Source organism: Haemorhous mexicanus, chromosome 6 (genome assembly GCF_027477595.1).
Source record: "Haemorhous mexicanus isolate bHaeMex1 chromosome 6, bHaeMex1.pri, whole genome shotgun sequence".
Lineage (NCBI taxonomy): Eukaryota > Metazoa > Chordata > Aves > Passeriformes > Fringillidae > Haemorhous > Haemorhous mexicanus.
In genome coordinates, this window is record NC_082346.1 from 11,179,655 (window position 1) to 11,202,312 (window position 22,658).

Below are 22,658 nucleotides of genomic sequence, written 5' to 3' on the forward strand. Positions count from 1 at the left end.
TCCTGCCCTTGATGGCGATGTAGTTGTCCAGCACTGGCAAAAATGGCAGGAAGCTGCCACGAAGGAGGGCAATTTGGTGGTCATTACAGCCTGCCCAGCCTGAGCCGAACCACTGGCCGGCATATCAGGAGCTAGACTATAAAGTAATTACAGAACTGAGGGCACTAGTAAAAGAAAGCGGCATATCCTCCCATCACACCCTAAGCTACCTACAATCCATCAGGACCATGTACATCCTCACTCCCCATGAAAAGCATAATGGCAGAGCATAATGAAAATGATCCTAACTGGTACTCAGTTTGCAGTCTGGGTCAGATAACTGAGAGCTGTGTACAGCCCAGGCAGAAGCACTTCAGGACAGAAATGCCCCAGTCGCTGTTGTGCGGCTGACCGGAGAGGGTCCCTCTGCAGTCCGTGCAGTGCAGGCAAGCCACCCGTGTGATGCATGTGATATCATCACTTGCCTAGCCCTGCAGGCGCTGTGGCAACTCCCAGGGACAGGTATCAATTCTAACCTGTCTTTTGCTAAGATTTTCCAGGCTCCAGCGGAGTTATTATAAGGCAGTTCCTGGACAGACTGCAGGCCGCGCTCTCCTGGCAGGTCAACAGTGATGAGGCCAGAGTTATTCTGTGGCAGCTGCTTCCTTTTACAAATGCAAACAAAGATTGTAGAAAAGCATTGCTCGCTGTTCATAACCCACATACTTGTGACATAGCAGATATGGTCAGAGCATGCCAAAATGTGGGAACTACTGCTTATAACACTAATTCTCTGGCAGTGGCTTTAACTGCACACTTCCATGTTCAGACACGCGGGGGGGGGGGGGGTCTGTTTTAAATGTGGTTCGATGGCTCATCTCAAAAAGGATTGCCCTCAACAAGGGGATGGGATAAAAATACCATTTGAAGGTTGTCCCAAGTGTGGAAGAAGAAAGCATTGGGCTGTTGACTGCCACTCCCAGTACCCCATGAATTGGAAGGTTACACAGCCAGGAAACTTCCAGCTGAGGGCCGGTCTGCATGCCCCGGAGAATGAAAAAAAATGTGAGACAAGAGTTTTAGCAAGCAAGCTCCTGCCTACAATTGCAGGCAGTGCCAGGCTGGATCTTGCCTCCAGAGAATCCATTACTCTAATGACATCTTTGGTACATTGAGCTCCTACTGGAGTCTGGGGACCTCTTGGTAATAACACTCATGCTTTGTTAATAGGGTGTTCCTCCGCCACCAGGTTGGGACTTTTTGTACTGCCTGGAGTTATTGATCAGATTATGAGGGCGAAATACAGATTATACTACGGACCCCCATGCCACCCTGCTTTATATCTGAGGTCAACTTATTCCCTTCTCCAACAAAACCCCTAGTGGCAAGGGCAAACATGCCACAGATAACTTTGGCAGCACAGGGCAGCCACAGATTTTCTGGACAAGCTCTATTACAACAGCTCAGCCAACTTTAACATTCACTATGTTAGATGACAAAAAATTTAAAGGGCTTGTTGATAGGGGAGCTGATGTCTCTATCATTAGAAGTAAAGAATGGCCTAGTAATTGGCCCACAATCAGCTGTTCATCATCCCTAATTGGGATGGGAGGGATGCAGCGCCCCAGACAGAGCACTCACCTTTGGCTTGTCCTTGGCCCTGATGGGAAAACTGCTGGACTGCCCTATTCATTGCCTCTATACCATGCACATTATGGGGAAGAGATGTTCTGGCACAATTTTCATAGGGGCCATTGATCAGCCGTTCCAAAATCAAGTACTGGACACATGTATGTTCACACGGTGGACTGAAGATCCTGTGTGGGTCGACCAACAGCCCCTAGGAAAGGAACAGCTACTAAATTTAAAACCCCTTATGGAAGAACGCTCGTCCTTAGGCCATATCAGTCCGTCTTCTAGCCCCTGGAACACCCCTATATTCTGTATACCTAAGCAAAATGGCAAGTGATGATTATTACAGTATCTACGGGTAATAAATGCAATTATTGAACCTACGGCAGCTCTGCAGCCTGGGCTTCCACCACTCACAATTATTTCCCTTGATAGGCCCTTAGTAATTTTAGATGTAAAAAACTTTTTTTACCATTCCTCTACATCCTGATCATGCACCTCAGTTTGCCTTTTCTGTGCCAGCCTTATTCACACAGAACCAATGAAGAGATTTCACTGGACTGTATTGCCACAAGGCAGGTGTAACAGCCCAGCTATATGCCAAAGGGTAGTCAATCTTGCCCTACAGCCTGTTTGTCATACATTTCCTACTGCAGCCATATATCACTATATGGATGACATTTTACTCACAGCTCATGATCAATCCATTTTATGTTCTATTCAGGTAGCTGTCATGCAGGCAATTCAAAAAGCAGGACTCATGATGAGTCCCCGTGGCATTATCTAGGATGGAGAATTACTCAACAGACCATCAGCCCTCAGTCTTTAAGGCTTTGTGTTAAAGACACCCTAACTTTAAATGAATTGCAGAAACTGCTAGGTTCCTTAAATTGGTTGTGTCCTGGTTTGGGTTTGTCTATAGAGCTCCTACACCCTTTATTTGACTTACTCAGAAGAAATCCCCACCTGTACACACTTTGACAATTGACCCCAGAAGCTAAAACTGCCCTTGCACACTGTGCTCAAGCAATAGAAAACTGACAGATTTGGAGATGGGATCCTGACAAATCTGTGTACCTTGCTATAACTGCTAGCAAATTTCAACCTTCAGCTGTTTTGTTTCAATGGTTTGTTAATGATAAAGACCCTCTGCATGTGTTAGACTGGTTATGCTTACCTTACACAGCAACAAAGACTGTGTGCACTGTTAATGATATGTTCGCATATTTAGTTAAGAACGGTAGAGAGCGACTACAAACTCTCAACGGCCAGGATCCATATACCATCTACATACCTGCAAGTAAAGATAATTTGGCATGGCTACCACCAGAGGATGCCAATTTTCAAATCATGCTTGCAAAATTATCTATCCATTGTCCCTCACATCATTTATGGACAGATATGGGTAACCTCCCCCTGTATGGAAAGAGTCACTACAGCACTGACCCCTGTCAACGGACAGTTTTCACAGATGCATCCAGCAAAACCAACAAAGCTGCAGTGATTTGGCATGGAGGTGACTCTGCCCAATGGCATAAAAGGGTATTAATGTTAAAGGATGCCTCTGCCTCTGTGCAGATTTTAGATTTGGCTGCTATCTGATATACCATTCAGTTATTTTCACAGGAACAACATAAAATCATAACTGATTCCTCATATCCTGCCAATGTTGTGTTCCATTTAGAATCTTCCAATTCAAAACATGCTAATACATCTTTTTATTACAGAGTTAAAAACATAGTAAACTTTGATTAACAGCCCGCAGCATGATTTTTATGTGTTGCATCTTCATCCCCACTCAGGTTTACCTGGGCCTATTCCAGAGGGTAAAAACTACACAACTCCATGATCCTTGTGGGCCCCTTCTAACTCTGGATATTTTATGGCTCTATTTTATGATGCCTATATTACATGATGATTCCACTTGATAATGATTCCACTGTGTTGTCCTTATTCCCTGGCTCTGGCACATCCTCAAAAGCCCTCTGGAAGGCAACACTAACAGAGGGGTGAATTCCTTAGCACAGCTCCCAGCCAGGAAGTAAATCAGAAGGAGGGCACTGCTGTTGGCTGAGGAGCCAGAGCACAGCCCCATTCCCACCATCCCACACAGCAGCAGCAGCAGCAGCAGCGTGACAGGCACTTTGCTCCACTGCCTGCTGGCACACTGGCTCCAGTTGTCGTGGCTCTCCTCATTCCAGCTCCCCTTGGATGCCTTCCCACAAGGCTGGCTCCAGCAGGCAGGGCAGGCTCCCTCCGTGGCAGGGGACAAAGTGCCCATGGTGACACCTCTGCTGCTTCTCCTCCCCTCACAGAGCTGGAGGGGTGACAAACAGAGACACCAGAGCAACGCTGCTGTCCCCCAAACGTGGCTTTCCCGTCTTTTCCTACCCACAGCTTCCATGTGGAGCAGCACTGGGAGGAGTGAGGGACAGGACAGATGGCAAGGAGGATGTGGGAGCCTGGTCTGGTGTGCCTGGCACAAAAGCCAGGGAGATACCTCCTTCATGGCTGTGGACAGGACAGAGCTGGAGCAGGAAAACAATTGGAGAAGGAGAGGATTGCCCCTGGAGATATCAGAGAACAAATGGCTTTGGGATGGATCTGAGCTGGACTCTCAGGTGTCAGTTGATATCACTGAGCTGCTGGATTCCTTCAGCAGGACACCCATTTCAATATTCCCTCCCTTTTCCCACAATATTTCCAGCTTTGAATTCCATACAGACCTCAATTCTGCCCCCAAAATCCATAACCAGGTTCCACACAATGAGGGGGCCCTGATTCTGGTGGAAGAGAAGAGTCTGACCTTGTTTCCTCTTGCAGCCTGGAGAACTTCCCTGCACTGCACTCACCTCACCTCCCACCCTCCAGCTGCTGTCCCTGGGCCAGGATCTTCAGGACATTCCCTGGAATGGTCCCTTGGGAAAGGGGAGCGCAGCCTGTGGGGTGAGCCCGAGCAGCGTCCGGCGCGGGCTCTGTTCCAGCTCCTGCCACAGCCCCTGTTCTCCTGCTGCCTCGTGTTCTCCAGGGCTCTCACACACAGGCAGCTGCTTCAGAGCCTGGCACGGGATCAGGGCTCTGCTCCTCCTCTGCTCTTCACTCTGCCCAGCAAATGAGCAACAGGAGAGAGCCTCAGCAACCAGACCTATGGCCAAAGCACTTTGTCTCCATCTCAGCTTCTCTTCCATTTAAAAACAACTCCAATCCCAAAATCTTGTCTTTTGAACGGCCTGACCTTGAACCCTCTCACTTCTGGGCTGGATCCTTAGGCCCCTGCACTACAAATGTCCCATTAAACTTTGATGTCTGTTTCAAATCTAGTTTTCCCCCTTGAATACTGCAAGTTCAGTGGTACTTGACCTTCACCACACAGTTTCCAAGAGGATTCATGCAATAATCAATTCTGTGGCTCAGCTGGAGCCCTGGCACACAGCAGAGGGCTGATTTGGGATTTCAGCAATGTCATTTCTTCTGAGAAGAGGCAAATCCATGCTGCTCTCTCGGCTTTAATCCTTAGAAAGTGGCAGGTTTCCTTTGAGTCATTCTCTACACTCCCTCAGGAGTCAGACAGCAGCCTACAGTGAATTCCAAGGAATTCCTAGAAAGCTTGGGTGAGATGATTCCTACCCAGGCTGACATGTGCCTCAGGGATCTGGGATGCTCCTGCTGGAAACTGCTGGCCCTGGGACCAGAACTGTCACCTCCCTTCCTGCTGACTCCGTGTCTGTGTCCCCAGCTATGCAATCTCACATCCCCTCACCAGCCCAGTCCTTTCAAGGGCAAACACTTCATGATCCAGGAGCTGATGGGGCACCAGGAGATTTGGAGAGGGACTTTGGACAAGGGCATGGAGTGACAGGACAAGGGGCAATGGCTTCCCACTGACCAGAGATTGGGATCAGGTTGGATCTTAGGGAAAAATCCTTCCTTGTGAGGATGGAGAGGCCCTGGCACAGGTTGCCCAGAGGGGGGGGGTCAGGTAAAAACAAACACAAGGGCTCCCATGTCTGAGGAGGAGGAGGGTGAGCCCTTATCAAGGGCTGGAAAGGGGATCAGAGCATCCCAAAACCTGCTCCCTAATAGCTTTCATTGCATCATCAAGGGCATTGGCAGTAATTAGGGTGAGCTCTAAGTGCTGATGACCTGGCTGCAAGCAACTGAGTGCTGACCTTCCCTTGGGCTGTGTGAGCCTGCATTGGAATGACAGAAATGGGAATTCTCAGCTCAGGTTGCTCTCTTGGGGCCGGGGAGGGTTTTGGCAATGATCCCAGACCTCTTCCCAGAATGGGAGTTGATTCTGAGAAGCACTCAGATGTATGCACAGTGCTGAGAGCACTTCCAGCACTGCCAGCAGTTCTCTGCTGCTGGAGGGACAGTGACCCCTCCGGGCAGAGAAATGAGGAATGTAGAAACTTGCTGAGAGAGGGAAAGCATTTGGAGAATGTCCCATCTGGAAGAGTTTCTAATCAGGAGGAAATGAGGAGCTCTTCAAAGAAATCTGCACATTGAGCTACTTCCTCTATGGCAGAAAAAAAGTCAGACAGAGGAAGGGAAAATCTGACGTAACCCAAGATTAAACTTCTGACTTTCCCGCCAAGCCTTGCGAAACAACAGCAGGACAGGGCACAGAGAAGAACCAGCAGGACGGGAACGGGGAGTTCCTGGTGATCTGGGCACTTTCTCCTTCATGTCACTGACCTGGCAGCAGCCGCTTTAGGACATGGATCCCAAAGGAGCAAGAGGTACCTGGAAGCGCCGCTGATCTGCACAGACCCCTTTGCCTGCTGCTGCCCCACAGGGAACAGGTCAGTGGAATGTTTTCCTTCCTCCCTGCCCCACCTTCCTCTCCTCCAGCAGCTCCTCTCTTCCTCCCACCCTCTCCCAGTGACTGCAGTGCCCTCCCCCCTCCTCTCTCTCTTCCTGTGCATCCCGTCTGTATCCTAATACTGAAAAGGGCCAGAACAAACTTTCTAACACAATGCAAAACATGAGGAAGCAGAAATTCTTTATCTGCACAGGACACAGATGGATCTCGTCTTGTATTTTTTGTATGGTGAGACTTTACAACAGGATATTAATCCATTATAACCACATGTAGGTATTGGAAACTTTTTCTTATCTACTACACAAACACCATTTTCCTAGAACTCATTTAATCCACCTCCTCCTGCAATCCTTCTATGATCCTCCAGTTTTATTAAGAGGGGTCACTCTGATGGTCATATTCAATGAATTCTGCCACATTAAATGTGCCCTTGCCTTGAACTGTTCCTCTGGCCATGCACTGTTGCCTCTTGTTCCAGAACTTACCCCAAAATCACTGCAGGCCTCCTTATCTGTTCCTGCACGGGTTCCTGCCATGTTTGTCATCCTGTGTGCCAGCCTTTACATCCAGTGAGAAACAACCGCCCACTTTTTTAAATTTTTAAGGGTTTATTAAACCTTAAGAAAAACTGCAACAAAAGGACTCAATAAGGAGAAGCAGGCCTGGGAGCTTCCCTCATGGCTGCCTACCACGTGGCTGCCTCATCTTCAAGATGAATGCTTCACCTTTGACACCCCAGGGGTTGCATCAGCTAAACCTGGCCCCTCCCAAAGTCTGTCTGTCAGCCCTTCTTTGTGTTTATTGGTGGAGCCTGCCTTCTTGCAACTTGGCTGGAGGGTCAGGTGTTGTCATGCTGCACCTCCCCCTCCCCAGCAACAAGCTTTTGTACACCCCTTCTTTCTCCCTGTCCTAGATGACTCAGGCTCTCTGATGGGAACAACAGAGAGGGGGGAGAAGGGGACTATCGGCAGAACATGGGACATCTAAACAACAGAGTTCAATAACATAATTATACATATTAAATCTTCTATTAATATTCATATATTATTCATCCCTTAACTGTGAGAGCCAATCATCTCATTATCCATATATAACACATCCCTTTCAAATTTGGCCATTTTGCTTTTGAACAACTTCAGAAGAACTGAAAATGTTTATTCTCTATGTTATTTATCAGCCTCCTGCCAAACAGCCCAACCCTCCCACCCCACCATTTCCACTGCCCTCCTCCCCTGCACATCTCACTCCTCCCCACTGAATCCTTCCCACTGCAGGGAGCTGCTGAGAACCTGCATGGTCCATCCCTGGATTCTCCAAGCACTGACTGCCCATCCACTCTGACCACAGCCAGGGGCCACATCCCACTGCCTGCCCAGCATCCATCCATGGAGGTGAGCACCATGACCCCTCTTTTCACCTCACCAGCTGACCGACCTGGTCAGTGTGAGATCACTGTCTCCAGCATGGCCATGCACTTTGTGACACTGCTCGTCGGTCTCTGTGGGCTGGCTGGGAACGGGGCTTTCCTCTGGCTCCTCCAAATTAATGCCATCACTGACTTTGTGGCATTCAACCAGGCCACCATTGACTTCCTCTTCCTCATTTTCATAGTCCCCTCCACCCTGCTCTTCCTTGTGGAGGAAGTGTCCTGCTCTGCTATAATGCCCCCAATGTATTTGAGCTTGCTTTCCCAGCTGTCACTGTTCACCTACACCATGGGGCTGTTCCAGCTGATGTTCATCAGCATCGAGAGGTGCAGGTCCATCCTCTGCCTCTTCTTCTGCGTTGGACAACTTTCCGAGCACCTCTTGTGGGTGTTGATGAGTGCCCTGTTCTGGGCCTTGTTCTTTGTTGTCACTGCTGTTAATCCCACAGTGACTTCCCTGTGCCAGTCACACGAGCAGGAGCAATGCCAGGTGGCTCTCACCTCCATGTACGCCCTCAACCTCTTCCTATTTGCTGTACCCATGGTCATTTCCAGCACAATCCTCTTCATTCATCTCAAGCCTGGCTCCCAGCAACAGCACAAGAGACTTGACATCGTTATCTTCCTTGTTGCACTCTTCAGTCTGCCCCTCAGTCTCTGGTCTCTCCTGCAGCAGCTCGGTTACACGGCTGTGCCCTCCCAGGTGGTTTTCCTGCTCACCTGCATCACCAGCAGCATCAAACCCTTCATCTACTTCTTGGTGGGAAGCTGGAAGAGAGACTGCTCCACGGGGAACTGCTGGAGACAGTGCTCCATGGAGAGCTGCAGGAAGCACTCCTCCATGCAGTCCCTAAGGAAGGTGATCCACAGGGTGTTTGAGGAGCCAGAAGAGAACAGAGCCCACAGAAATGTTCCCTCTGTGGACACAGTGCTCTGAGCCTGTGGATCCCTTCCACTGCACTGCTGAGGAACCCCGGGACAGTGGCTGAGGGATTCCTTGAGTCTCCTGATCAATAAATCCCCACAGGGTCACCCTCCCTGTGCTGGTGCATCCCCAGCCCCTTTCCAGCCCGCTCTGGGCTCTGATCCGTGCTTGGGAGGCCTCAGCCTTGAGGAGCAGCCCCTGGGCTCAGCTCCTGTGGCGCTGATCAGAAACACCCTCTGCTCCCAGGAGCTGCTGCTGTCCAACCACCTCCTGGGGTTTTATCCACAGCCTTGGAAATTACTGTGCTCCCCTGAATGCCACAGCATCCCTGCTCTCCCACTGTCACGGGAGCTGCCGGCCCCAAGTGTGGCCAGGGTGAAACATGGCTGAGAGTGACGCCCATCCCTTGGGGCCCTGGGAGCAGCGGCCCAAAAGGAGACCCTTGGAGCTCTCCTGGCCCAGCAGCGCTGAGCAGAAGCTCCCTGGCTCTGGGGCCTCTCCGGGCTGGGATCTCTCCGTCTGCTGCCCTCGGCTGATCCCCGAATGCCGACGGCTCCTGGGCCCATCCCCCCAGGGCTCGAGGCCCAGCCCTTGGCACAGGGAGGAGATGCCAAGGGATCCACAGGGAGCATTGCACTGCCTGCCAGGGGAATTTCTCACAGGCCTCTTGCACTGACTCTGTCTGTCTGTCTGTCTGTGTGCACACACGTCTGCATCTGCCATGGCAAATGTGGCAGAGATGCTGCTCTGTCTCTGAGACATCTGAGTAACACAGGACTGTAGGTATCAACCATAAATAAGGTTAAATGCTGCTAAGTGATACTCTTCTGCTGAATTGCCAAGTTTAAGGTATAACTGAATTACACTTAAGTTTGAGCACTGAAAAGATTTTAGGCCATTTTCCTTTTCATCCTTACCCCTGCTGTCATTTTGTCACCTGCGCTTGCACTCACACACAACCACACACACAGGGACAGCACTTTGGTGTGCTGGTGCTTAATATTAAACCTGGTTTAAACTGATTTCCTCGCTGGTGGTTTTGTGCCTTCAGGAATTCTTCCTCTACCCTGGCTTTGGCCTCTCCCTCAGCAGGCTGGGATGGTGCAGCTGCAAGGGCAGGGGGAGTCCGTGCTCCTCAGCACAGCCACCCCCTTCCAGGAGCAGGGTGACACCTGTGTTTGTCACCGTTGTCTCCACGGGGCATCAACCCCCTGCCTGAGGCTTCTCAGAGGTCTCTGAGCTGGGGGTGTTCAGCCTGGAGAAGGGAAGGCTCTCAGGGAGATCTTAGAGCCCCTTCCAGGGCCTAAAGAGCCTCCAAGAACTGGAGAGGCTTTGGACAAAGGCCTGAAGTGACAGGACAAGGGGAATTGCTTCCCACTGCCAGAGAACAGGGTTAGGTGGAATAGTGGGAAGAAATTCTTCCCTGTGAGGGTGGAGAGGCCGTGGCACAGGTACCCAGAGATGCTCTGGCCTCCCCATCCCTGGAGGCGTTCCAGGCCAGGCTGGATGGGGTTTGAAGCAGCCTGGTCTAGTTGGGGGTGTCCCTGCTTGCAAAGGGGTGAGATCAGGAAAAAAAAAACAAAAGTATTCCCAAGACTGAGGAGGAGGAGGAGGGTGAGCTCTTAAGCTCTCATGAAGGGCTGGAAGGGGCACCACAGCACCCCAACATCTGGTCTCCATTAGCTTTTATTGTGTCATCAAGGGTGCTGTCAGTAAGAAATGGAGGCTCTGATGCTGATAACCTGGCTGCAAGCCTGTCCTGGTTTGGCACTGGCCAAAGGCCAGGCACCCGCAGAAGCCGTTCACTCACCTTCTCCTTCTCTCAGCTGGGCAGAGGAGAGGGAAACAAAAATTAACAAGGGACTCATAAGTTGAGACGAGGACTGGGAGAAAAGACACTCCAACAGTAAAAATACAGGTTCAAATTTAATGGTATTAAGTAAATTTATTATAAACAGAGACAGAGTCTGATAATGAGAAGTAATAAAAAACTTTAAAAGACCTTTTTTTCCACCAGCCCCTGCCTTCTTCCCAACAACAGCGCAGGGAGACACGGTGAGGGGATTCTTCACCAGCATTGCCAGCACTGCCACTTAAACACTGTTTACCTGGAAACAACATGGGTTATCCATTAAACTAAGATAGAGGGCATATTCTGGTAGGAATTAAAACAAAAAAAACCCCACTGATATCATGATATAATCAATTGGGAGCACTCTGGGGAGTATCTGTAAAAAATCTTGAATATTATGGTGTATAAAAATGTCTGGAGATTGTTGTTTCTTTGGACATGTCTGTAGCAAATAAATTTCCAATCTGTTCACAATTTTGACTCAAAATTGTTATTAGTCTAACATGCTTTTGCTGTTAGACTTAAACATCTTGATGTCAGAGGGGACACACACAGGGATTGTGCTCCCTGGAGCAGCCATGATCCCCAGTGCCCAGAGCTGGGCTGGCACGGACACGATGGCCCAGGGGCTCAGCATTCCCCACCCCGAGTGCTCTGTGAGTGTCACAGCAAAGATCTGCCCAGAGACCTTTAATTTTTAATTTTGTGAGCCAGGTGCAAAGGTCTCTCTGCCTTCAGAAACCCTTCCTCTCCACTGCCTTCAGCTGCTCCCTCAGCAGGCTCAGGTGGTGTGGCAGCAAGGAGAGGAGGAGGCTGTGGTCTTCAGCACAGCCACCCCCTTCCAGGAGCAGGGTGACACCTGTGTTTGTCACCATGGGCTCCACGGGGAACCACTCACCTCCCTGGGGCTTCCCTGAAGTCACCATCCCCACCCCACCCCACACCTTCTCTCCAGCCCCACCACATCCCACACATTCCCACCACATCTTCCCACCAGATCCATCATGTCCCACCCCTCCCACACCACCCTCCCATCCCACTCCCCATGCAGCCCACCCTCCTCCCGTCCTTCCCATCCCTCCCAGCCCCGGGCCTGAGGCTCCAGTCCCTCCCCACGGGCTGCTCACCCCACGCTGCCCCGTAAGGCTTTGGGGCACTGCTTCTCATGGAGATTCCCCTCCCCAGCTCCATCCCTGCTGCCCAGCCCCCAAACCTCCTTTGGACAGAAACAAGAGGCCACAGAGGGATGGCTCCACTGGTGTTCATTGGGCTGGAGAAGCATGGAATTGCCAGGAGGAGCAGAAACACTGCTGCGGGTCCTGAGTGGGGCAGGAGAGGAGCGGGGATGTCTGGAGGGAAAGGCAGCCTGGGGGACATTTCTAGAGGATGTCAGAGGGGAACATGTTGCCTTAGGATTTTAGCCTTGCTATTTTTCATATCCTGTACTGCATTAGTGCATAACTCTAAACTCCATGGAAAGTGTTAGTTAACTGTCCTCACATTTTGGTCAGACAAAACAATCCCTCTAGGCCTGCAATTCAAGGACACCCTACTGCCTCAGGCCCAGAAAAGTACAGACAGAAGTGAATTGGGGGAGGGCAAACTGGGGCTAAATGACTGCATTACCTGAAGCTGTAATTGGAGGATTAACCCCTGATTTGTAAATGGACCTAACTTACATCTGACTGAAAAACTCATGACCATTGTCCATTTTTGGTGTAGCCCCTCTTGGAGGCTTTGAGTGCCCAGGGTGAACCTTTTGAAGGCCTTTCATCAATGCCTCCTTTTATTCTCTTCACTTTGTCTGGCCTCTGTTCTAGGGAGCCAGCCCAAGGCATCAGGCAGACAGGGGCTGGAGGGGGCAGGAGGGCTCTGGGTGCCACCAATCCCAAATCTCCCACTGCACTGCAGCAGAGCCCAACAGGGCACACCTGCAGCCAGGGAGTGGCCAGGGACTGGGAAACCATTCGGATGAGATGGCATGGGATGGGATGGCATGGGATGGCATGGGATGGCATGGGATGGCATGGGATGGCATGGGATGAATGAAGAGTGATCCCAAAATCAGACAGAATAAAGTTCCCAACAGCAACTAAGGGTGTTATCAAGGGAAATATTAGGCAGCAGGGCTCGCAGAAGGATCCCTCCTTATTGTTCTGTGTGTTGTGAGACTTTACAACAGTATTATTCTGTTTACAACAGTAGAATACAACATTATAACCATACATTAAAAAGTTTTTCTTCTTTATTACATAAACACCATTTTCCTAGAACCCATTTCCATGCATCCACTTCCTACTGGGAATCGTTTGATGGCCCTGGAGTTTCATTCAAAGGGGCTTCTGATGGTTGTATTCACTGAGTTCTATGATATTAAAGGTGACCTTGCCTTGAACTTTTCCTTTGGCCATGCACTCTTGCTTCTTGTCACAGAACTTGACACAAAAATACTGCGGACCTCCAAATCTGTGTCTGCACTGGTTCCTGCCATGTTTATCACCCTGGGTCGACATCTTTACATCCTTTTATCTCTTTGCCCTTTTAGTCTTTAAGCAACTTCAAGAGTTTAAAATCTGTTATTTTTCAATCCTCTGCACACCAGCCCAGCCCTCCCACCTCCCTGTTCCACCATTTCCACTGCCCTCCTCCCGTGCACATCTCACTTCTCTCTTCTCTCCACTGAATCCTTCCCACTGCAGGGAGCTGCTGAGGAGCCGCATGGTCCACCCCTGGATTCTCCAAGCACTGACGGCCCATCCACTCTGACCACAGCCTGGGGTCACATCCCACTGCCTGCCCAGCGTCCATCCATGGAGGTGAGCACCATGACCCCACCTGCCACCTCACCCACTGAAGGAGACGATCTGTGTGACACAGATGTTACCACCATGGCCACACACAGTGTGACACTGCTCATCTGCCTCTGTGGGCTGGCTGGGAACGGGGCTGTGCTCTGCCTCCTCAGCCTGAAAAAAAGCGGGAACGCTGGCATCTTTGACCTGGCTGTCATGGACTTCCTCATTCTCCTCTTTGCAGTCCCCTCTGCCCTCCTTATCCTGGTGGAGGACGTGTCCTGCTCTCTTATCATGCCCTTGATGTACATGAACTTCCTTTTCCAGCTGTCCGTGGTCTCCCACTACTGGGCCCTGCTCTGGCTGATGCGCAGCAACAAGATACTGTTTATGCGTGAGATCTGGAACCTCTGTTGCCGCTGCGACCTCCCTGAGCACCTGTGGTGGGTGCTGGACAGTGCCCAATACTGGGCCTTCTTTGCTCTCTTCACTGTCATTCCCTCAGTGACATTCCTGTGCCCATCACACGAGCAGGAGCACTGCCGGGCTGCTTTCATTTCCATGTACACCCTCATCCTGCTCTTCTTGGCTGCACCCCTGCTCATTTCCAGCACAATCGATTTAATTAATGCCAAGCCCGGCTCCCAGCAGCAGCAACCCAAGAGGCGTGACATCGTTCTCTTCATCATTTTGCTCCTCACTCTCCTTCTCAGCCTCTGGAATTTCCTGCAGCAGCTCAGTTACATCACTGTGTCCTCACAGGTTGTTTTCCTGCTCACCTGCATCCACAGCACCATCAAACCCTTCATCTACTTCTTGGTGGGGAGGTGCAGGAGGCCCTGCTCCATGCGGTCTCTCCGGCTCTCCCTCCAGAGGATTTTTGAAGAGCCCGAAGAAAACAATGCCGAGAGTGGTGATCCTGCCATGGACATGGGGGTTTGAGCCTGTTGATCCCTTCTACTACTCTGCTGAAGGAACCCAGGAAACTCGTTGAAGGTTTCCTTGGGCCTCCTGATTGATCAATATCTACAGGATCACCCTCTCTGTGGTGCTGTATTCCTGCAGGAGAAGGGAGCAGAGGCACTGCCTTGGGTGATTTTTGTGGGATGCACTGCAGGGAGCACACTGGAGCATGGCTTTCCTCCTCCCTCCTGGTTTCACATGGCTCCAAGCTGTGCAGCTGGGCTCAGTGCTGTTCCCCAGCTCTACTCCCCATGGAATGATCCTCATGGCCTCGGCCCCAGGGAATGAACTCCATCTCCTTGGGCTCAGCAGATGAGTTCCATGGTGTTTTCAGGGAGCTCATGCCTGTCCCATGACACGGAGTGGTGGATATTTCCCAAATCCCTGCAGGGCTGGTGCCTCTGGATGGCAGGAGAGGGGTTGGGATCACAGGGAGCATCCTTCCCTTTCTGTCCAGCAGAGCCAGCCCATCATTCCCAGCTGATGGGAAGGGACACCAGGTGGGGCTGCAGAGGTGGGGAGGGACAGCAACATTCGCTTACCCTCTCAGTGGGAATTTGTCACAGGATTTAATTCCAAAATTAAGTCCTCACAAGTAAAGTGCAGGGTCAATAGGGAACTCCACTGATCCTTTGTGCCTGTACCAGAAAGTACATGGAATATGGAAATTCCCATCACCAGATGCTTGGACCATTTAGTTGCACAGAGATTAGGGGGTTATGCTGCTCTTCGGCAAAATGGGCCCCTCCATCCTCTGGTTCCCCAGCATCAGTGCCCAAGGAAGCCCTTGACCACCTCCATCCTGAACCTGGCCACCCTCAGGAGGAGCTGCACAGCCACTCTGCACAGCAGCTTCAGCCACAGCCCAGCCTGTCCTGATCTTTGTCATTCTGTAACCACCCCTCAACCAGATTTGGATTCATGGTTTTTGTTGGATTCTAATGTGATACAACTGACTGTAGGACATGGGGTTACATGTTGAAGTATTAATGCTTGTGCTCACCAGAAGACCCTGAGGGAAAGGCACAGCTGCAGGCTGGGTGGATGGGAGGCGCCTGAGGGCTGAGAGGCAGTCAGGAGTGCGGGATAGTCAGATGGGAGTGAGATTGTGATTGGCTGGGGGAACATGTAGACAGCTTATAAGCAGGAAGCTGATTGGATGGTAGGACAGGGGGCCAGCAGCACTGCAGCTGAGCCAGCCAATGGGTGCCCTCCTTCTGTTAAATTCAGTTAGGCCTCAGTTTGGTTCCCATTATGTCAGGTTGAGATTAAAGGCATAAACAGCGGCTGATTTTTACAATGAAACGATCTCATTCGGATGCATAAGGGGGTCTGTGTCGCTTTGTTCCAAGTGCTACAAATGGCAGGCCTGAATTGGGAGCTATAAAGGCAGCACAGGATGTGCTGTCCAATCGAGTAGCAGCTTCCACTAGGTCAAGGGACCGGCCCAGAAGAGTCTGGGAAAAGTATCTGAGGAAGGATCCAAGAGAAGTTCAGGAAGGAACTCAAGAATTTAAAAGTGCACCAACCTCTCCTAGGGGGTGAGTAGGCATGTGGGAGAATGTACTGGAGGTGGAATATCCCTGGAACAAAGCAGGAGCTTGGGCTAGGTAAGGCAGCTCCTACATCATCAATCGATTAATATGGCTGGTATGAAACTAAGGACCTTGCTGGACTGGGTGCCTAATCAAATTAAAGATTTTTCCCTTTAGTGGCCCCTTTGATCAGCAACCTGGCAAGCAATACAGCAGAAACTTTTTGATATCGCCAGGGGTGGCGATGCCGAAGCTTGCAGCCGCCTCACTCATGGGGGACAATCATGGTGGCCATTAAAGGAAGTCACGTGAATGTCGGCCATTTCGCAGCTTCAGACATTAATTCCCCCAAACCCTCAGTGCCCCCAGAACCCGTATACGATCCCGAGATTAATCCAGAATCTGCAGAATTGCCTTACCCCCAGATCAACCCAGGCCCTGCAGGACTGCCTTACCCCAATACAAATTCCTGCATGGCAGGACCCCTCGGCACGGAACTCTCATTTCAGGAGTGGGCAGCAGCTCCCTTCCTGCCCTCGATGGCGATGCAGTTGTCCAGCACTGGCAAAAATGGCAGGAAGCTGCCACGAAGGAGGGCAGTTTGGTGGTCATTACAGCCTGCCCAGCCTGAGCCGAACCACTGGCCGGCATATCAGGAGCTAGACTATAAAGTAATTACAGAACTGAGGGCGCTAAAAAAGAAAGCGGCATATCCTCCCATCACACCCTAAGCTACCTACAATCCATCAGGACCATGTACATCCTCACTCCCCACGAAAAGCATAATGGAAGAGCATAATGAAAATGATCCTAACTGGTACTCAGTTTGCAGTCTGGGTCAGATTACTGAGAGCTGTGTACAGCCCAGGCGGAAGCACTTCAGGACAGAAATGCCCCAGTCGCTGTTGTGCGGCTGACCGGAGAGGGTCCCTCTGCAGTCCGTGCAGTGCAGGCAAGCCACCCGTGTGATGCATGTGATATCATCACTTGCCTAGCCCTGCAGGCGCTGTGGCAACTCCCAGGGACAGGTATCGATTCTAACCTGTCTTTTGCTAAGATTTTCCAGGCTCCAGCGGAGTTATTATAAGGCAGTTCCTGGACAGACTGCAAGCCGCGCTCTCCTGGCAGGTCAACAGTGATGAGGCCAGAGTTATTCTGTTGCAGCTGCTTCCTTTTACAAATGCAAAGATTGTAGAAAAGCATTGCTCGCTGTTCATAACCCACATACTTGTGACATAGCAGATATGGTCAGAGCATGCCAAAATGTGGGAACTACTGCTTATAACACTAATTCTCTGGCAGTGGCTTTAACTGCACACTTCCATGTTCGGACACGGTGGGGGGGGTCTGTTTTAAATGTGGTTCGATGGCTCATCTCAAAAAGGATTGCCCTCAACAAGGGGATGGGATAAAAATACCATTTGAAGGTTGTCCCAAGTGTGGAAGAAGAAAGCATTGGGCTGTTGACTGCCACTCCCTGTACCCCATGAATTGGAAGGTTACACAGCCAGGAAACTTCCAACTGAGGGCCGGTCTGCATGCCTCGGAGAATGAAAAAAAATGTGAGACAAGAGTTTTAGCAAGCAAGCTCCTGCCTACAATTGCAGGCAGTGCCAGGCTGGATCTTGCCTCCAGAGAATCCATTACTCTAATGACATCTTTGGTACATTGAGTTCCTACTGGTGTCTGGGGACCTCTTGGTAATAACACTCATGCTTTGTTAATAGGGTGTTCCTCCGCCACCAGGTTGGGACTTTTTGTACTGCCTGGAGTTATTGATCAGATTATGAGGGCGAAATACAGATTATACTACGGACCCCCATGCCACCCTGCTTCATATCTGAGGTCAACTTATTCCCTTCTCCAACAAAACCCCTAGTGGCAAGGGCAAACATGCCACAGATAACTTTGGCAGCACAGGGCAGCCACAGATTTTCTGGACAAGCTCTATTACAACAGCTCAGCCAACTTTAACATTCACTATGTTAGATGACAAAAAATTTAAAGGGCTTGTTGATAGGGGAGCTGATGTCTCTATCATTAAAAGTAAAGAATGGCCTAGTAATTGGCCCACAATCAGCAGTTCTTCATCCCTAATTGGGATGGGAGGGATGCAGCGCCCCAGACAGAGCACTCACCTTTGGCTTGTCCTTGGCCCTGATGGGAAAACTGCTGGACTGCCCCATTCATTGTCTCTATACCATGCACATTATGGGGAAGAGATGTTCTGGGACAATTTTCATGGGGGCCATTGATCAGCCGTTCCAAAATCAAGTACTGGACACATGTATGTTCACATGGTGGACTGAAGATCCTGTGTGGGTCGACCAACAGCCCCTAGGAAAGGAACAGCTACTAAATTTAAAACCCCTTATGGAAGAACGCTCGTCCTTAGGCCATATCAGTCCGTCTTCTAGCCCCTGGAACACCCCTATATTCTGTATACCTAAGCAAAACGGCAAGTGATGATTATTACAGGATCTACGGGTAATAAATGCAATTATTGAACCTACGGCAGCTCTGCAGCCTGGGCTTCCACCACTCACAATTATTTCCCTTGACAGGCTGTCCTAGGTTGACTATATGATGCTTTTATCCCCAATCGTCTCATTCCGTTTATGCTGAATAGTAAGTTTTGCACCTTTAAGACTTGCTCCAAGGATTGAGGGGGGGAGAGGAGGCGCGCAGTTTGTTTTCAGACACTGAACTCACTCCTACACATTCCTGCTTCTGGACTGTGTGTTTTTCTGCGGATGAACAGACGGCGGGACAGGGCTCTTTTTTTCCTTGCTTTTTAGTTAGTTTAGCTAGCTGAGGCAAAGAAGTTCCCTGGACTGCGTTTTTTTTTTCCCTTTTTTCCCCTTTCTCTGGACCTGTTCACACCTGCTCTGGACTGAACAACCATAAGAGCACCAGCAGCTCGCCTCGGTGGGCCGGGCCGGGCCTGGGCCACGGCATTTCCAGCGCAGGAGGGACTGATAAGGGACTGAGTGAGCTGAACTGGAATCTGGGGAGGGGACTTTCTGGGTTTGTCATCTCCTTTGGAGCAGCAAGGGGTTTTATTGTTTAATATTAAGTTTTCTTGTTTAATAAATAGTTTTTTTCCACTTTTCTCCAAGGAAGTATTTTCTCCTGGACCGGTTGGGGGAGGGGTGGTAGAATCCGATTTCCTAGGGGGGCCCTTTGGGGGTTCTCTCCCAAATTTGCCCTGAACCAGGACAAACACATCAATTGGCGCCCAACGCGTGGCTCGAGAAAGTGGAAAAAAGCATTATTGATTGCATGTTGGTTGTGCTTGCTCTGTAGTGAGTTAAAGCAGTCAGTAGCCATGTTGCTTGATTTCGTACTGTCTCTTGGGGTGGAGGCCTTCATGTGGTTCTGGTCTATAAGCCTTTTTGAGGTTTCAGTACCTTTCTGGTCACTAGGATTACTGTCCCTAAGACGTAAGTTTCACAGTACAGGGGCACGGATTGGAATAGCTATTTTGCTGGCCTTGGTGATAATGATTTATAGGGCATTTACAAGGTTGCTGGAGTCTGCTTACAATATGTATGGTGTATGGTTTCTTCGTCCTACCCCGCGTCCTAGTTCCGGTAGTATGTTTTGGGAATTTATTAGTAATTGCACCCAGTTTGTTAGAGGAGGAGCAGGGAATGAGACTTTCCAGCCTTTCCTTTCCTTCTTCTCCTCTGAATCTGTTATGTCACTTTTTGAGAATGTTCAGTTTCCCCTGACTGTTAAGGAGACCATGTTTCTGGCATTTAATGTGGTAAGCTTCCTCTATATGGTCTGCAGCTTCTCTAGAATGAGGGCTGAGATGTCCAGAAGAGCTGACAAGACCCCTGACCCAGAAGTAGACTCAGGCATGAAAAATGATGAGTGGTGTGGAGAATGGGAAAATATGGGCCAAACCCTGAAGGAATTTTCTGATCCTGTAGACTGGGATTTTCCATGTGAACAAATTCAGAACCCAGCTGAGGTGGGAAAATACCTGAAAGAGAAATGCCATGGTGACTGTAAGGAAAAAAGTCTCATTGCAATAAGCTGGGCCCTGGCCTACGCTTATCGCACCCTGCTAGATACTGTAAGGCAGCAGACAGAGGCAGGCAGGCAGGGAGATAAAGCAGCAGCTACTCCAGTCACTCAGGCTGCAGCCAACACTCCAGCTGCTCAGGCTGGAGCTGAACCAGACAGTAAGCCTAAGCCACTGGCAGTTGCTGCAAGAAAGAAGTACACGAGCAAAACCAATCGGCCAGTGACTGACGATGATGATCAAGAGGAAGGACCCTCACTACCAACTACTAATAAAAAGCCCAAAGTTAATGAAACTGACACAGCATCAGAAGCCAATATTGAGTCCTATTCCCTGAAAGACCTTCGTAGCCTAAGGAAGGATTATACCCGGCAACCTGATGAATCCATAATTAGTTAGTTAGTCAGTCTCTGAGATGCTGCAAGTGAGGCTACAGTTTTAGATAGTAGTGAAGCCAGGCATTTGGGATCCCTGTCACATGATCCTGTCATCGACCAAAGAATGATGAGGGGGGCTAACCCTCACAGCCTCTGGGCACGGGTCCTGGGAAGTGTTGCACAAAGATACCTGTGTGCAGACAATCTCTATATGCAGCAAACACAGTAGAAGACCATAGAGCAAGGGATCCAACGCTTGAGAGAAATAGCAGTGGCAGAGATTGTCTTCTCAGATGATGTAAACACTGTAAATCCAGACTTGGTACCATGCACATCTGTAGTGTAGAGAAAACTTGTACGACTCAAGCCACATGAATATCCTTCTGCTCTAGCAATAATGAAGTGGGATGACAATGAAGAGACCGTGCTAGATATAGCAAAGAAACTCCGAGCATATGCAGACACTGTGCATGGCCCGACACATGCCAGAATTGCAGCAGTGAAAACATGTCTGCAGAAGTTAGAAGATAAGATAGAGGAAAATCACAAGAAGCTCAGAGAAGAGAATAAAGAAAACCTTCTTCAAATCTCAGCAGTACAGATCAGAAGTTCTGGTGCCCAACGCAGACACTCCCCAGACAGAGAGAGAAGGTACACCCCACGAGCTGAGCTGTGGTTCTTCCTGCGTGATTGTAGAGAAAACATGAAGAGATGAGATAGAAAACCTACTGCTGCTCTGGTACAACGGGTGCGTGAACTCAAGACTCAGAGAAGTTCCAAAAGGGAAGCAGCTCCAGTGGCCAGTAACCAAACTGTCATATATGATGATAATGACAATATTTTTGATGCCCTTAAAAGAACCTCCAAGACATATGTCCAAAAAAAGAAAGATAACCAGGTTTAGAGGGGCCCTGCCTCTAGCCAAGTAGAGGCTAGGAAAAACCATGGTTTTTGGACTGTGTAGATTGGTTAGCCTGGCATATCTGAACCACAAGAATACGAAGCTTTAGTCGACACTGGTGCACAATGTACATTAATCCCATCGAGACGTGGGGGCTGAGTCTGTTTCTATTGCCGGTGTAACAGGAGGATCCCAGGATTTCACTTTAGTGGAAGCTGAGGTGAGCCTGACTAGAAATGAGTAAAAGAAACACCCTATTGTGACTGGCCCAGACGCCCCATGCATTTTAAGTATAGACTTCCTCCGAAGTGAGTATTTCAAAGACCCAAAGAGATTCAGATGGGCATTTAGAATAGCTGCTGTAGAGACAGAAGGCGTCAAACAATTGAACACCTTGCCTAGACTGTCAGAAAACCCATCTGCAGTAAGACTTCTGAAAGTAGAAGAGCAACAGGTGCCAATTGCCACCTCGATAGTGCACCGCCAGCAGTATCGAACAAATCAAAATGCCGTGATCCCCATCCACAAAATGATCCGTGAGCTAGAGAGCCAAGGAGTAGTCAGCAAGACCCACTCACCCTTCAACAGCCCCATCTGGCCTGTGCGTAAATCTAAAAGAGAATAGAAGCTGACTGTAGACTACCGTACATTGAATGAAGTGACTCCACCACTGAGCGCTGCTGTGCCAGACATGCTAAAACTCCAATACGAGCTAGAGTCCAAGGCAGCGAAGTGGTATGCCACCATTGACATTGCCAATGCATTTTTCTCCATTCCTCTGGCAGCAAACTGCAAGCCTCAATTTGCTTTCACCTGGAGGGGAGTGCAGTATACCTAGAACCGATTGCCCCGGGGTAGAAGCACAGCCCCACTATCTGCCATAGACTGATCCAGAGTGTACTAGAAAAAAGTGAAGCTCTAGAACATCTGCAATACATTGATGACATCATTGTATGAGAGAAAATGGCAGCAGAAGTTTGAGAAAAGAAAAGAAATTATCCAGATTCTCCTGAAAGCCGGCTTCACCATCAAAAAGAGCAAAGTCAAGAGACCTGCTCAAGAGATCCAGTTTCTGGAAGTGAAGTGGCAAGATAGACGGCGTCAAATTCCCACTGATGTCATCAACAAGATCACAACAATGTCTCCACCATCCAGCAAGAAGGAAACACAAGCTTTCCTAAGTGCCATAGGCTTTTAGAGAATGCACATTCCTGAGTACAGTCAGATCGTGAGCCCTCTCTACCTAGGCACCCGTAAGAAGAACAAGTTCCACCGGGGCCCTGAGCAACAACAAGCCATCACCCAGATCAAGCAAGAAATCACTCATGCAGTTGCCCTTAGCCCAGTCAGGACAGGACCAGAGGTGAAGAATGCTCTACTCTGCAGCCGGGAACCATGGCTTGTCCTAGAGCCTTTGG

General features: G+C 49.7%; 2 protein-coding genes across 2 annotated transcripts; both read left to right on the top strand.

Annotated features, from left to right (window-relative positions):
* The first annotated feature begins 5,891 nt into the window (after window positions 1-5,891).
* On the top strand, window positions 5,892-9,809 carry LOC132328555 (mas-related G-protein coupled receptor member D-like). Its single transcript, XM_059848479.1, has 2 exons — window positions 5,892-6,416; window positions 7,711-9,809. The coding sequence occupies exon 2, from the start codon at window positions 7,822-7,824 to the stop codon at window positions 8,797-8,799; it is 978 nt and encodes a 325-aa protein (XP_059704462.1). The 5' UTR covers window positions 5,892-6,416; window positions 7,711-7,821; the 3' UTR covers window positions 8,800-9,809.
* A 3,652-nt stretch (window positions 9,810-13,461) lies between these two features.
* LOC132328565 (mas-related G-protein coupled receptor member B4-like) lies at window positions 13,462-16,709 on the top strand. The gene has a single exon (XM_059848490.1). The coding sequence runs from the start codon at window positions 13,465-13,467 to the stop codon at window positions 14,371-14,373; it is 909 nt and encodes a 302-aa protein (XP_059704473.1). The 5' UTR covers window positions 13,462-13,464; the 3' UTR covers window positions 14,374-16,709.
* Window positions 16,710-22,658: the final 5,949 nt, after the last annotated feature.